The sequence below is a fragment of the Miscanthus floridulus genome, chromosome 12 (assembly GCF_019320115.1).
Source record: "Miscanthus floridulus cultivar M001 chromosome 12, ASM1932011v1, whole genome shotgun sequence".
Classification (NCBI taxonomy): Eukaryota; Viridiplantae; Streptophyta; class Magnoliopsida; order Poales; family Poaceae; genus Miscanthus; species Miscanthus floridulus.
Genome location: NC_089591.1, coordinates 49,183,560 through 49,197,142, shown reverse-complemented (window position 1 = coordinate 49,197,142; position 13,583 = coordinate 49,183,560). Strand labels below are relative to the sequence as shown.

The 13,583-nt window shown below is 44.4% G+C and overlaps 1 protein-coding gene across 1 annotated transcript; it reads right to left on the bottom strand.

Annotated features, from left to right (window-relative positions):
- Positions 1-750: 750 nt before the first annotated feature.
- LOC136495460 (probable protein phosphatase 2C 40) lies at positions 751-8,599 on the bottom strand. Its single transcript, XM_066491392.1, has 9 exons — positions 7,865-8,599; positions 7,553-7,724; positions 7,015-7,165; positions 6,866-6,929; positions 6,192-6,299; positions 5,611-5,736; positions 5,275-5,522; positions 1,407-1,609; positions 751-1,293 (listed from the first exon to the last, which is right to left on the bottom strand). Exons 1-9 carry the CDS (start codon positions 8,105-8,107, stop codon positions 1,259-1,261), a joined length of 1,350 nt encoding a protein of 449 aa, XP_066347489.1. The 5' UTR covers positions 8,108-8,599; the 3' UTR covers positions 751-1,258.
- Between the last annotated feature and the right edge of the window lie 4,984 nt (positions 8,600-13,583).

The following is a 13,583-nucleotide window of genomic DNA, read 5'->3' as shown; positions in this document are numbered from 1 at the left end:
TGTCTGTCGAGCCACTTGTCCAGCGTCTAGTCGCAGCGTCCGGTCGCTTGTCCAGCGTCCGGTTCAGCATCCGGTCACCACAGTGAGATCATTTCTTCGCGTTCTTGCATACGGCTTGGTTCCAATCTTCATGCTTGGACTTTGCTTGATCTCTTGGGTCTTCTCTTGTGCTCCTAAGGTCTTGCTTGAGGTGTTGATCATCAGATCATCACGTCGCCTTCGTCCAAGTTACGTCTTGCACCCTATTAAACTACAAAACAAACACTTGCAAATTTATTAGTCCAATTTAGTTGTGTTAGTCATCAAACACCAAAATCCAAAGTAAATGGGCATATGGTCCATTTTCCTTACAATCACCAATTACCATAAATACTCTCTCCATTCTAAATTATAAATCGTTTTAACTTTTTTGGTACATCTATTTTACTATATATTTAGATATAATAATAGATACATAGCAAAAGCAACTTATAATTTGAAATAGAGGGAGTATATTCTTATTGCAATTTCAGCTATTTATTTGTTTCTGATATATAGATTCTTTGTTCAGATATTTTACTTTGCTATTTGTATGATATAATCAAACTACGGAGTACATATTTTTTATGGATTCTTTAGGCTAATCTAAACAGATCATTATAAAATCGATCAGTATCTTGTAATTTCTAGCCTCTCGATAAACGTGAGGCTCCTTTTAACACTGTAGTATATACTCCAGTGTTGAAAGAATCATGGCGGCCTGCAAAGATCTTAGATTTAATTACAGCGTTGAATCATGAAGATTGTATAGGGCAAGATACATTCTACAATAGGCCAGGCTACGTTGTTGACCTCTAGTTTGAGGTCTGCCCAGACGAATTACAGGGTCTCAATGCCTAATACTAGTCGAGAATTACAAAACCGTGGCTATTTGTCACTTGCACCTCTATACGATGAATAATTTACATGACTATTGGCCACTGTCGACATTCTTCACTAACAATCTCTTGTCATCATTACCTGCATGAGCTACTGCCACAAGCCCCGCCGAAGACGCAGGTTTACCGGTTTGGTATCTAGAGGCCATTGAATTTGGTCTACGGTCCAGTACCGTATAACTCCAACATATGTAGGCATGGCACCTTCCAACATCTGTCTCCATCCAATGGCAATCCATGTAATATAGGAAGTGCTGCAAGAATATGTATGACAACTGCAACAAGAATTAGCTCGTCACACCATTAGGTGGTTGCCTCAAGATGACTCTTGGCTTCAGTCACTATTCACTTGACCCGCTATTTCTTGATGAGGAATCTGCAGATGTAAGAACAGAATTTTTGATTTGTCACTAACGCACTATGGATGTGGTAAGCTGTATGAAAAAGAACTAGGGCAGTTTATAGAAATAGAACTAGGACGGTTTATACCTCGTGAGTGACGCTTCCCCTCCATCGCCTCTTTCTTTTCCTGGCAACTGTGACAAAGGAAAGGGCCATCCCAGGGACGCAGCTTTCCTGGCTTTGACAAACCCTCGTGTATGGATATGCCTTGACCAGATTCCAAGTCAATTTGACAAATTGCACATGCAAAAAGTTTGAACATATCTCGGACAGGATATTCAGAATTAAGCCTGCATCCATTGGAAATCAAATGTCAGACATAGCATCATGATCTAAAGTTTTGGATGCTTCTAGAATCCAAGTCCATATTTTGACAAAACAAGCTTGTTTTCAACATTTTATGATGTCATGGCTTTCTCACAATATTGCCATGATCGATAGTTCTTGATGAGATATTGTTCCTTCCAACAAACATCTACTTCTATTTCGAGACATTAAATGAAAACACAACTGAAAGCAGTTACATTTTGGGGTTGTCCTAAGTCAACCATTTTGGTGTCAAAAAAAAAAGCCAACCATTTCAAAATTTGATCGAATATTACTCTCTCTGTGTTGAGTTTGGATATTTGAAAAAATGATGAGTATTGTCTCGAAATGTGGTTTACTAAAAGTATTACTATTACTATGTTGAATATAAATACTTTTGTAAGAAAGGACACTAGTAAAAGTATTGTTTTGGAGACCAGGTCAATGTCCAAAATGTCACTTATTTGTGACTAGGGTAATTGATTACTGTGTGAAGGAACTACATGGTTGATTAAGTGTTAACATAACAGCATGCACTTAGTGAAGGACAAGCACAACACATAATCACAAATTGTAATACTATTGACTTCCCTATAGAAATTCATCCCAAGAATGCAATACCCTGTTTTTTAACAATATTTTGTTAAGGAGTTATATACTCCTACTTGACAACAGCGTTCATTATGCTCTATCAGGAATTAAACTTTTGTAGACAAGGTATGGTGTCCGGCACTATCAAACAGTCTAATGTCTTTTGTATTTCAGCACACACAACTTCTGCATGAAGATAAAATACTACCGGCTCAAGTGGCATCTCATTAGTAGCGGGAAACATCATACTTTTTTATTGGAGTAGTAAATACAAGTATCTTAGAACCAGTATCGAAGCAGTGCTCCACAGATGTGATATGGATTGACTGGGGTAGCAGGAAGAACCCTTTCGTCCGTAGACTACTTCTTAGGTTCTCCTTGCTTGATTACAATAGAGATGACTGACTTGACTCCTAAGGAAATATCCTAACCGAACCAATCTAACTTATCCCTTTCCTAACAAACCAAATCAATCTAATCTAATCTGCCGGTTACTGTTCACACGCTACCGGCTTATGAAAGAGAGCTCATTGGCTTGGTCAAGGCCGTCCGTCACTGGCGACCATATTTATGGGGTCATGCTTTCACAGTTCGCACAGCTCACTGGAGTCCCAAGTACCTCCTCGACCAGCACCTCACGACAATTCCTCAGCACACATGGGTGACTAAGCTCTTTGGTTATGATCTCACAGTTGAGTACCATTCAGGTAAGCTTAACACCGTGGCGGATGCTCTGTCCCGCCGACTCCGACATCCCTGCTGTCCGTGCAGTTTCAGCCCCGACTTTCGCCCTCTATAATGATCTGCGGGAGGAGCACTTGAGTGATCTGCAGGCCCAGGAGCTGCGGGTGCAATTGGCAGCGGGTATAGCGCCAAATGGATGGACACTGGTGGACGACATGCTGCTGTTCAGGGGGCGCCTTTTTGTCCCAGACGCCTCATTGATTTGGCCGCATCTGCTGCAGGAGGCGCATGGCAGCCATGAGGGCGCCCAGAAAACTCTTCATCGGTTTCGGGCATCCTTCTTCAATGCTCATGCTCATCGGTTGGTCCGCGACTATGTCTGTGGCTGTGCTATTTGTCAAAGGAACAAGACAGAGCATCTACGTCCAGCAGGGTTGCTGCAGCCTTGGCCCATTCCAGAACATGTGTGGAGTGACATTGCCATGGATTTTGTTGAGGGATTTCCCCGGGTTGGCGGGAAGTCGGTAATCCTCACTGTGGTCGATCGTTTTTCCAAGATGGCTCATTTCATCGCCTTGAGTCATCCATATTCAGGCCCTGTTTGGTTGAGCTGTGGCTGTGGAAAAAAGCTGCTGTGGGCTGTGAGCTGTGGGAAAGCTGCTGTGGGTTGTGAGCTGTAGAAAAGCTGAAAGCTGTTTGGTTAAACAGGTATAAAATATACCTTCTATCTTTATCTCTCTTGAAACAACTATAGAAGAGCTTTTTATTCCACTAATTTTGAAAAGCAGAAAGCCAAAAGCCAAAAACAGGATCAAACCAGCTTTCAAAAATGTACTACGGAAAAGCAGTTGCTTCTGAAAAAGCAGCCTCCAAAAGCAGCCCCTTTGGTTGGGCTTTTGGCTTTTGGGGCCAAAAGCCAAAGCCAAAAGCCCAACCAAACAGGGCCTCAGCGAGTTCAGTGGCCCGTGCCTTCTTCAACAATATTGTGCGCCTTCACGGGTTTCCCTGTTCCATTGTGAGTGACCGTGACACGGTGTTTACCAGCAGTTTTTGGGAAGAACTCTTCAAATTGGCCAATGTCCGGTTACTCCGCAGCTCGGCGTTTCATCCACAAACCGATGGACAGTCTGAGGTCACTAACCGCATCATCGTGATGTACTTGCGGTGTTTAGCTGGTGATCAACCACGTTCTTGGCTTCAGTGGTTACCATGGGCAGAGTTTTGTTACAATACTTCATTCCAGTCTGCTCTCCGTGCCACTCCCTTTGAAGTAGTCTATGGCAGACCACCGCCGCCTCTGGTGTCCTATATTCCTGGTTCGGCTAAGGTGGCTGCGGTGGATCGGCAGCTTCGTGATCGGGATGTCTTTTTGGCTGAGATCCGTGACAGGCTGCAGTTGGCTCAGGATGTGATGAAAGATCATCAAGACCAAAAGCGTCGGCCAGTTGAGTTTGCGGTGGGCGATTGGGTCTGGTTGCGCCTCCATCATCGTACAGCTGTGGGCATTACTACTGCTACACCATCCAAGCTCGGGCCTCGCTTCTTCGGGCCATATCAGGTGATTGAGCGCATTGGAGCGGTGGCATATCGTCTGCACCTCGCTCCTAAGGCACGCATTCATGACGTCTTCCATGTTGCTCTCTTGAAGAAATTTGTGGGGGAGCCGCCTATTGCTTTGGTTCATTTGCCTTCGATCCTCCATGGTCGGGTGGTTCCTACTCCGACTGCTGTAATCCGCACTCGCCTCAACCGCGGCCGCTGGCAGGTTCTGGTTCATTGGGAAGGCCGCGCTCCTGCTGATGCTACTTGGGAGGCTGTAGAAGATTTCAAGGATCGCTATCCTGAGTTTCAGCTCGCGGACTAGCTGTTTGTTCGGGAGGAGGGAAGTGTTGTGGACTCGTTTGTGGGCCGCCAGTATAGGCGTCGCCCCAAACAAGGCCTCAGCCCAGACCGTGGCTAATAGGCTCGGCTGCTGGCTCATTAGAAAGGGAGGAGTTTAGTCGATTGGTTTTATTAGTAGATTGGTTTTATTATGGAAGTGCACCTGGACTATAAAGGGGCACCTTAGGAGATTGTAATAGGCATCGAAGAAGGAAATAAACCTCCCTTAGGCGAGTGGGGTTTACCCCTTCGATGGTGGCTACGCGCAGTTCTGCCGTAGCTGCCGACGATAGCTCCCCACCGCCCTTGCCTCGCTACCCTCTGCGTTCTAATTCCCAATCTCAGCTGCTACTCCATTCACCCCTGCGCTCTCCTAGACGTCCACGCCGTATCAAGATGACAGTACATTTATTAATTGGAAAGCATAAGTTTATAGTATAATTATTTGCCAGCTACTATGCATCCATAATCAAGATGAGGTAAGGGTACAGACCTCCTTGAAAGGGACGGACATCCGTCCTCAAAGACCTCCTCCACTAAATCTGGCTCAGGATAATTATCCTTATCAGCGAGAGACAACGAGTCAGATAATGTTTTCCTTAAAAAGAATTTTTTTAGAAGTACAAGGCCTTTTCCTGGCGTTTTTGGAGATTCTATAGTGCATTTTGGTTTCTCTGGTGGTATTACGTCAATGACAATGCAAGTTGTATCATCTCTCAATCCTTTTGATTCAACTGCTTCCTGCAAACAGTACACCAATTAGGAACAGTACAACTGAGGGTTTCAGACCTTGTGTTAAGATGGGTGGGGAAGGGTATTAGTATTGTACTTTAACAATTTGCTCAGCTGCAGCCTCAGGAGGAAGCCCTCGTGCACATCTAAAAGCCACTTCCGCAGTCAAAGCATCCCAAACACCGTCACTTGAAATAATAAGACGGCCTCCAGCATTAGACAGCTACAAGCATTGCAATACAACATTATTTTTCAAAATATGATCAGATTAAAATGAACAAAGAATCATTTCAGAGAAAATCACAGAATAATCCTCTCAGAAAAGAAAAGAAAACATAACTATAGTTGCGTATAACAATGAGCAAACTTTGCAAACAAAGGAAATAAGAACGAAATCTGGCAGTCAGTTTATAAATACTGGAAAATATATGTCTAGACAAAGTGATGTATCATCTGAATAGTCAGGTAACAGGTACAGTATATAATACAGTTTGGCCTCAAACATTAGAGCTAGTTTACAAGGGTAGGCTCATATAACGACAGAAAATTCAGATGATTATGATAATGAGAATATTCAAACAGCACAACTTCTGGTACTTGAATGTGATATCGCTACAGTGAGAGTTTACAATTCAGTTTTCTCCAGAAATGGTGTAAAGTGACTTTCCAACAGTGTACCTTAATTTGCTTCACATAAGGAACCGGAATGATAAATTCACCTACGTCCTGATCACCAATCGACCTTGAGAGGCATAGACCACCTGGCCAACATCTAAGGGGACCAATCTGGATGGATAAGAAAACGAATTAAGGATCAAAAGAGGGTGTGAATCACATCTACAAACCAAAAGATAGGACTCTACAGGAAAACCTATGGAAGATGTCCAACATACAACAGGTATTAAAATGTTCAAGCTGGTACTCTCATACAGTTTGATACATCAGTCTCATAATTAAAATAATAAAAATAAGCAGAATTGGGAGTTGGTGGCTAGTTACACAAGCATAATTTCTCAGTCAATCCAAGAGCTCTATCCAGCTAAGCTGCCATCTAGCACGACTTAAAGCCCCACTTACCCAATGAAAATACTATACATCTAATAGCTTGCTATACACCAAATCAGTCAGACAGGCAGCAAACTGCCAAAACCTTTTTTCGGAACAAAAAAAAACACCTTTAGTTAACAGCCTCAGGAACTTTAACAAAAATAGTATTAAATATTGCACCGAAAAACAAGGGGAAAAAGCACGTTAGCTGTTTTTCAATAATAAAGAAATCTCTTTTTTGTTTGGCTACCAGCTGCATAAATTAAATGGAAAACTTTGGAGTGAGTGAAAAGGCAAAGAGCAACCTCAGCACCACCAACGACATTTAGCCTTCCAACTTCACCTCCGCATTCGGTTACACGTCCAACCCTACAAATCAAAAACTAACAAGTGAGAAGAGCCAAACGTGTAACCAACTATAGAACAACAGTATGCTATGAGAAAGCGGTCTTACTCCTCTTCATTAGCGTCAAAGCGATGGTCGGCCGACAAATAGTAGATGGATCCCTCAGCTTCAAGGACACAACGTGAATCACCGACGGATGCAACAGTTACAACGGAGCCATCAATTATCGCAAGCGTCACGGTTGTCCCGGAAGAATGAGCTGAAAAATGAACAAGGAACAGGCAAACGGGTCAGCCCTTGTACCACCAACTACTGCAGGTGTACCACCAAACCATTTACACGGTCAATTTGAAACAATCACCTAACGCCTGGCCATAGAGATGCCAGGTTGAGCAACAGATGTGCTGGTACTCTACTCAGCTAGTCGTGCTCTTGTACCAACTTACTGCAGGTGTACCACCGAACCATTTTACACGGTCAATTTGAAACAATCACCTACCGCCTGGCCATAGAGATGCCAGGTTGGGCAACAGATGTGCTGGTACTCTACTCAACTCGTAGTATGGTGGAGTAGTACTTGCTATAGTTGCTAGGGAGGGCAGGCACCAATCAATTTAGTTCCATGAATGGAAGGAATTCCCGTTACCTTTCGTTTGGAAATCCTTGTCGGTCTTGACGAACCCCGCGACGAGCGCCCTTGGGAGCGCGGCGAGCCACTCGTCCCTGGTCAGATCGGTCGGGACGCAGCCGAGCACGTTGCCGAGGAGGTGCTCCTTGGCGTACACCGCGGCGGCGCTCCCGTTGTGCCCATCGAACAGCTGCGAGAGCGAACGAGACCAAACACCAGCGGGGCGCGCCCTCTCAGAACGAAGCCGGACCACAGTAGCATACTACTACCAACCATTGGGGCATGGAAGACGGGTCGAGGGAGGGAGGTGGGTGGGTGGGGGGCGCTTACGGCGAAGGCGGAGAAGGAGGTGGACGGCACGCCGGGGCGCCGCTCGCAGGCGAGCTTGAGCAGCGCGAAGTCCTCGCCCTTCTTCGCCCGGCAGGCCTGCCCCGCCGCGACCGAGGGCCGCCGCTCCCGCTCGCCGTCGCCGCCTCCCAGCGCAGCCCGTTCCGCCGACGCCTCCCGCCACAGAAGGTCCCCGAGCGCCACGCTCCCGGTCCGACTCCTCCCGCTCCGCGACGCCGACGACATCCTTATTAATCACAGCCAGATCCCGGCGGCGGCGGCGACGGCCGCGGCGGCAGCGGCTGTAGTAGTAGATCGGCGGGCGAGCATCGCCTCGCCACTCGCCTTGCTGCCGCTAGCGCGGCGCTGGTCTAGTCTAGTCTGGTCGGGGAGCACGAGCACGAGCGCGCACTAGCCTTTTCCGCCCGCCCGCTCGCTGCCTCGGCTTTTTGGGGTGGGAGGGAGGGTTTGGCTGGCCGGGGACCCCGCTCGGCGCGTTGCGGTTGCTTTGCGGGAGGAGGGAGGGAGGGAGCGGCGGGGGCAAGCGAGCGACCTGTCACATGGGGCGCTCAGTACACGACGCGCAAATCCAGCCCCCGCTCCCACGCGCGCCGGCCTCTCTCTCGCCCGGCCGCCCGCCCTCGAGTGAAACGAAACGAAATGAAATCCCGAAAAGCGAGCGGCAGGAGGGAAGAACCGAAGAGGGGAGGGAGCGCGCGGCCGCGGCGCACTAATGACTGGGCGGGGGCGCTTGTGCGTTTTTAACGCCGGGACGCGGCATTGCGGCAGGCGGGTGGGTCAGGTAGGGTGGCACCTGACCTGAACCTGACCGGGCAGTGGGAGCGCGGGCGCAGCACCAGTCGTTTTATTGCTCTTACCGTGGACGAAGGGTCTATTGGGCTTGTATAAAGGCGGTCTATTGACCTAGTATTAAAGGCGGCTGATAAATTGATTGAAGTTGATTTATTATGAGAGAAAAATACTGTAGATTATAACCGATAAGCTGATTGATAAATTTTTTTTAAGGCTCTTCGTTCGTCTAGGCCTTGTTTAAGTTTTGGCGTAAAGTTTTTGGTGTCATATGATGTGACATGTGAGTATGGGGTGTTTGGATACTAATAAAAAATCAATTATAGAATCCACTTGATGAATTTATTAAGCCTAATTAATCCGTCATTAGCACATGTATTACTGTAGCACCACATTGTCAAATCATAAACTAATTAGGCTTAAAAGATTCGTCTCGTAAATTAATCACAAACTGTGCAATTAGTTATTTTTTAGTCTATATTTAATACTCCACGCATGTGTCCAAACAATCGACGGAATAGGGAGTAAACTTTAGGGGAAGGAACTAAACGTGGCCCGTTGTCCAGGTCTTCGGCAGTGTCATGTAGATGTACGTCAACAAGAAATTTCTGTCTCCTTAGACCGTCTTCAACAACCGCGACCTAAAATAAAAAAGACAGATTTGTCATTTGGGTATTTTTGGTCTTCTCCAATAACAAAATCCAAAAAACAACTCTTTCTATGAATAAGTCTCTAGGAGAGGATACTTAGATTTGGGTTATTCTAGCACCTGGTTTTAAGGATAAAACCAGATACACACCATATGTGTGTCCAGAAATACAATTCACACATATAACTACAAATAAAGGGGTAATATCAAAGACAATGCCTTAAATATTTAGCGCACAAATATTTGTTACAAAAGACGTAGTTTTACTTTACAGTATATACTATAACTCTGATCTTTTGGCGAGGCCTCCAACACCACAGGAATCATCAACTGGTTGATCACAAGCCTAACATCTCTTGAAAAACTCCACTAAAGAACCTTCATCTGGAACCCATCCGGGATTTTGCCAAATTATTGAAAAGAAACAAGCGTAAGCTACTACCGCTTAGCAAGCATAACATGAGGGGATGCAGGCTCAAAAGGCTGGACACGGCTGAACTATGGTAAGCACTTTTAGTTGATCATATTTTATTATTAATCATAAGTTTCTAAGCTATGCTTAAGCTCCCAAATATGAATAATTAGAGATATCAGCTATTTTAATTATAACCCAAACCATCCAAGTAACCAACTATTCAATAAGGATTCATGCCGCTTGTGACCGTGTGCATGACTAATATACCAGTTTTACACTCTACATAGGTTGTACACTTTCACCACGAGACATGTTGCCCATATGCCTGGATTAATTACTCCCAAAATACTTTCAAGGTGAGTAGACAAGGTACACTACGAAGCTTTTCATCAGTCATTCTAATAAGGAGCAGCCGCTAAAGATTCCATCTCCCAAGTGTTATGGAGTCATCTCCAAAAGTGGCACTTATACACGCAGCATAGTACACACCCTAGGGATGAGGCCCATATCAAGCCTGGTATGCCCCTCTTGCCCTTTCGGTAAACTGATACAAACTAGAAAGAGCAAGGTACTGAACTAAGATCAGAGTCATATGGTCCTCATGGTTGTATTGTAAGTCCTGGGTTGTCACTTAAAGATGAGTCCTTATAGAGAGAAACTAGAGCACCATAAGAAAAAGGTCCAATGCTCTAGCCCCCTTGGTTTCTATTGCTAAAAAGCATCTTTTAATACCATATTGCATATATCTTTAATTGTATTCTTTAATCAATATTGGTTGAAGCAAACTAAACATACTACCCACATGCAAAACCCATAGGTAAATCAAGGATAGGATAATCATTATCAAGGCAAGTAGACTCTAAGCAATTCATTAACATATGCATATGAATAGAGATTGCATTAAAGTAAATATATAACAAGGAGTCTCATATTATACTTGCCTTAATTCAAAGTATCGTTGCTAGTCTTGATCTTCAAAAAATTGTTCTAGATCACCAACACAAAACTCACTATCTACTTGAGGTCAAACAGCACCACGCAGGCATCCATACAATCATGCATAGCAAACAAAAGCTATAGATCAGAATAATACACCAATCAGCATAAAATCAAGACGAAAAGTTTGTAAAATGAATCTACGTCTCGCTACGACCACACAAACGCGAAGATCACAAAAATCAGAGCTAAAACGAAGTAGTTATGAATTAAACAAGATTTTCTATAGTAAAATAATAGATTAAATCTAACCTCGAATTTTAAAAGTTGAAAAGCAACTTAACAGTAGTATGAACATGTAGGTTATGAAATTACGAACCTAACACAAGTTGAACGGATCGAATCGGAGTTAAAACAAAAAAGTTATGGCCTAAACAAATCTAGTGGCAAAACTATAAATAGCTAAAAACGTATTTTCAATCTAACCGAAACAAAGTACGCTTTCAAAAGAAGAAAATGAAATCAGGAAAGACGTTTGGACTGCGGGTTAAGCCTCAAATATTTATAAGGGGTTTTTTGTAAATCTCGCAGCGAAGGGGTAACTTTGATCTTGGGCCGTTGGATTAGAGTTGGACGGCCGTGATTGGATCGGGCGGGGGAAGGTGGCCGGCGGCGAGGTGGGTGACGGCGACGCCATGGGCGAACATAGGAAGCTCGCCGATGACATTCATTTAGGGCCTACGGAGCATGTTTTTTTGAATGGGACGGTCCGGGAGAAAGAGGGGGCGACGACGGTCTCACCTAGGGTTACCTCGGTGGCGGAGAAGGAACGACAGGTGCGGGGCTCGACGAGGCGGCCAGCTCACATGGTGGTGCTTAGGTTAGGCGGTTGTGAGCTTGCGTAGGGACGAAAATCTCGCTGCAAGGTGGGATAGGGAGGCGGCGCAAGCTCGGGCGACTATTTAAGGGCGCGGAGACGTGGGCGACACGGCACCCACGCATAACGAACATGAACGGCGGCGATGCGGAGGTGTCCGAGGTGAACACAAGATAGAGGAGGAAGAAGACCTAACAGGGGGGCCAGCGCTATCAGCGGAGCAGGGAGAGGAAGCGCGGCACGACGTCTAGCTGGGCTGGTGCGTTCGGCTGAGCCACTGCAGAGCGGGCGGCGCGAAAGATGGGTCGGCGCGGCTTCGGCCCTAGCGGGGAGGAGAAAAGGAGCGACTGGCCAGCAGGCCAAGGAAAGCAAGACAACCAGCTACGGCGGGCCGAATTCAGGGGAAAGAAGAGAAAAAAATACTTTTCCATTTTCTAAACTAATTTTCAAACAAGTTTTGAATGCAAATCCAAAATAATTTGAAATTTGATTTCAATCACACAATTCAAAAATACTATGCAGCAGCATGAATACACATGCATATAGGTAACCTTATATTTGATTTTTTTAAATTATTATTTTCCTAAATTCAAATGCCCACAAAAATGTATAATAAATCAAATTCTCCTATTTTAAAATATTGCAAATTTTAGGGTGTTACAATTCTACCTCCCTTAAAATAAATCTCGTCCTCGAGATTCGAACGATGCTTACTCAAAAAGTTGTGGGTATGTTTTTCTCAGATCCTCTTCTCTTTCCTAAGTAGCCTCATCTTCTGTATACCAATTCCACTGAACCTTACACATTTTTATAACTCGGCTCCTTATAACTCTTTCTGCCGTCTCCAAAATCTTTATCAGAAATTCCTCATATGTAAGATCTTCCTTAACTATAAGCTCTTCCAATGGTATCTGCTCCTTTGGTACACGCAAATACTTCTTTAATTGAGGCACATAGAACAGTATGTACACCTGACAAACTCTCAGGCAATTTCAACTGATAAGCTACTTCTCCACGTCTCTCTAAAATCTTGAAAGGTCCAATATACCTTGGTGCTAATTTTCCTTTCATGTTAAACCTTCTCACACTTCTCATAGGTGACACCTTTAGATAAACATAATCCCCTATTTCAAAAATCAATTCCCTTCTTCGAGTGTCAGCATAACTCTTCTGTCTAGATTATGCCACTCTCAAGTTTTCCCTGATAGTTTATACTTGCCTTTCAGCATCCTTGAGGATCCAGGTCCAAACACTTGACTTTCTCTTGTCTGATTCTAGAACAATGGAGTTCTACACTTTCTACCATATAGTGCCTCGAATGGTGCCATCTTGAGACTCTTCTGGTAACTATTGTTGTAGGAGAACTCAGCGTAACACAAACTCTTATCCCAACTTATACCATATTGCAAAGCACAAGCTCTCAACATATCCTTTAAGATCTGATTGGTTCTCTCTGTTTGTCCATCAGTTTGTGGATGATAAGCTGAGCTTAAGTTCAACTTAGTGCCCATAGACTCATGCAATTTCTTCCAAAAGTGTGATGTAAATTGAGTACCTTTATCCGACACAATCTTCTTAGGAACTCCATGCAAACATACTATCCGTTGCATGTATAATTTTGCCAACTTTGCACCCGTATATGTAGTCTTGACCGGTATGAAGTGAGCAACCTTAGTCAACTGATCTACTATTACCCAAATTGAGTCATAACCACTTTGAGTGCGTGGTAATCCAACAATGAAATCCATACCAACTTCTTCCCACTTCTACTCGGGTATCTTCATAGGTTGAAGTAAACTTGCTAGTCTTTAATGTTCTGCCTTAACTCGCTGACATGTGTCACATATTGCTACATACTCGGCCACATCTCTTTTCAAACCATACCATCAATACTTCTCCTTTAGATCTAGGTACATCTTAGTACTACCTAGATGGATAGAGTATGCTGAGTCATGGGCTTCTCTTAGAATCATCTCTCTAATGGACTTTATCTCTGGCACACATATTCTCTTTCCGAACCACACTGTTCTCTGAT

What these genes read in the sequence shown, in the direction of transcription:
- LOC136495460 (XM_066491392.1), bottom strand. Translation starts at nt 8,107, where the DNA reads ATGTCGTCGGCGTCGCGGAGCGGGAGGAGTCGGACCGGGAGCGTGGCG. An exon ending in CAGCTGAGCAAATTGTTAAA is followed by an intron (nt 5,523 to 5,610) that starts GTACAATACTAA and finishes TACTGTTTGCAG; the next exon opens with GAAGCAGTTGAATCAAAAGG. An exon ending in TGTCCGTCCCTTTCAAGGAG is followed by an intron (nt 1,610 to 5,274) that starts GTCTGTACCCTT and finishes CAATGGATGCAG; the next exon opens with GCTTAATTCTGAATATCCTG.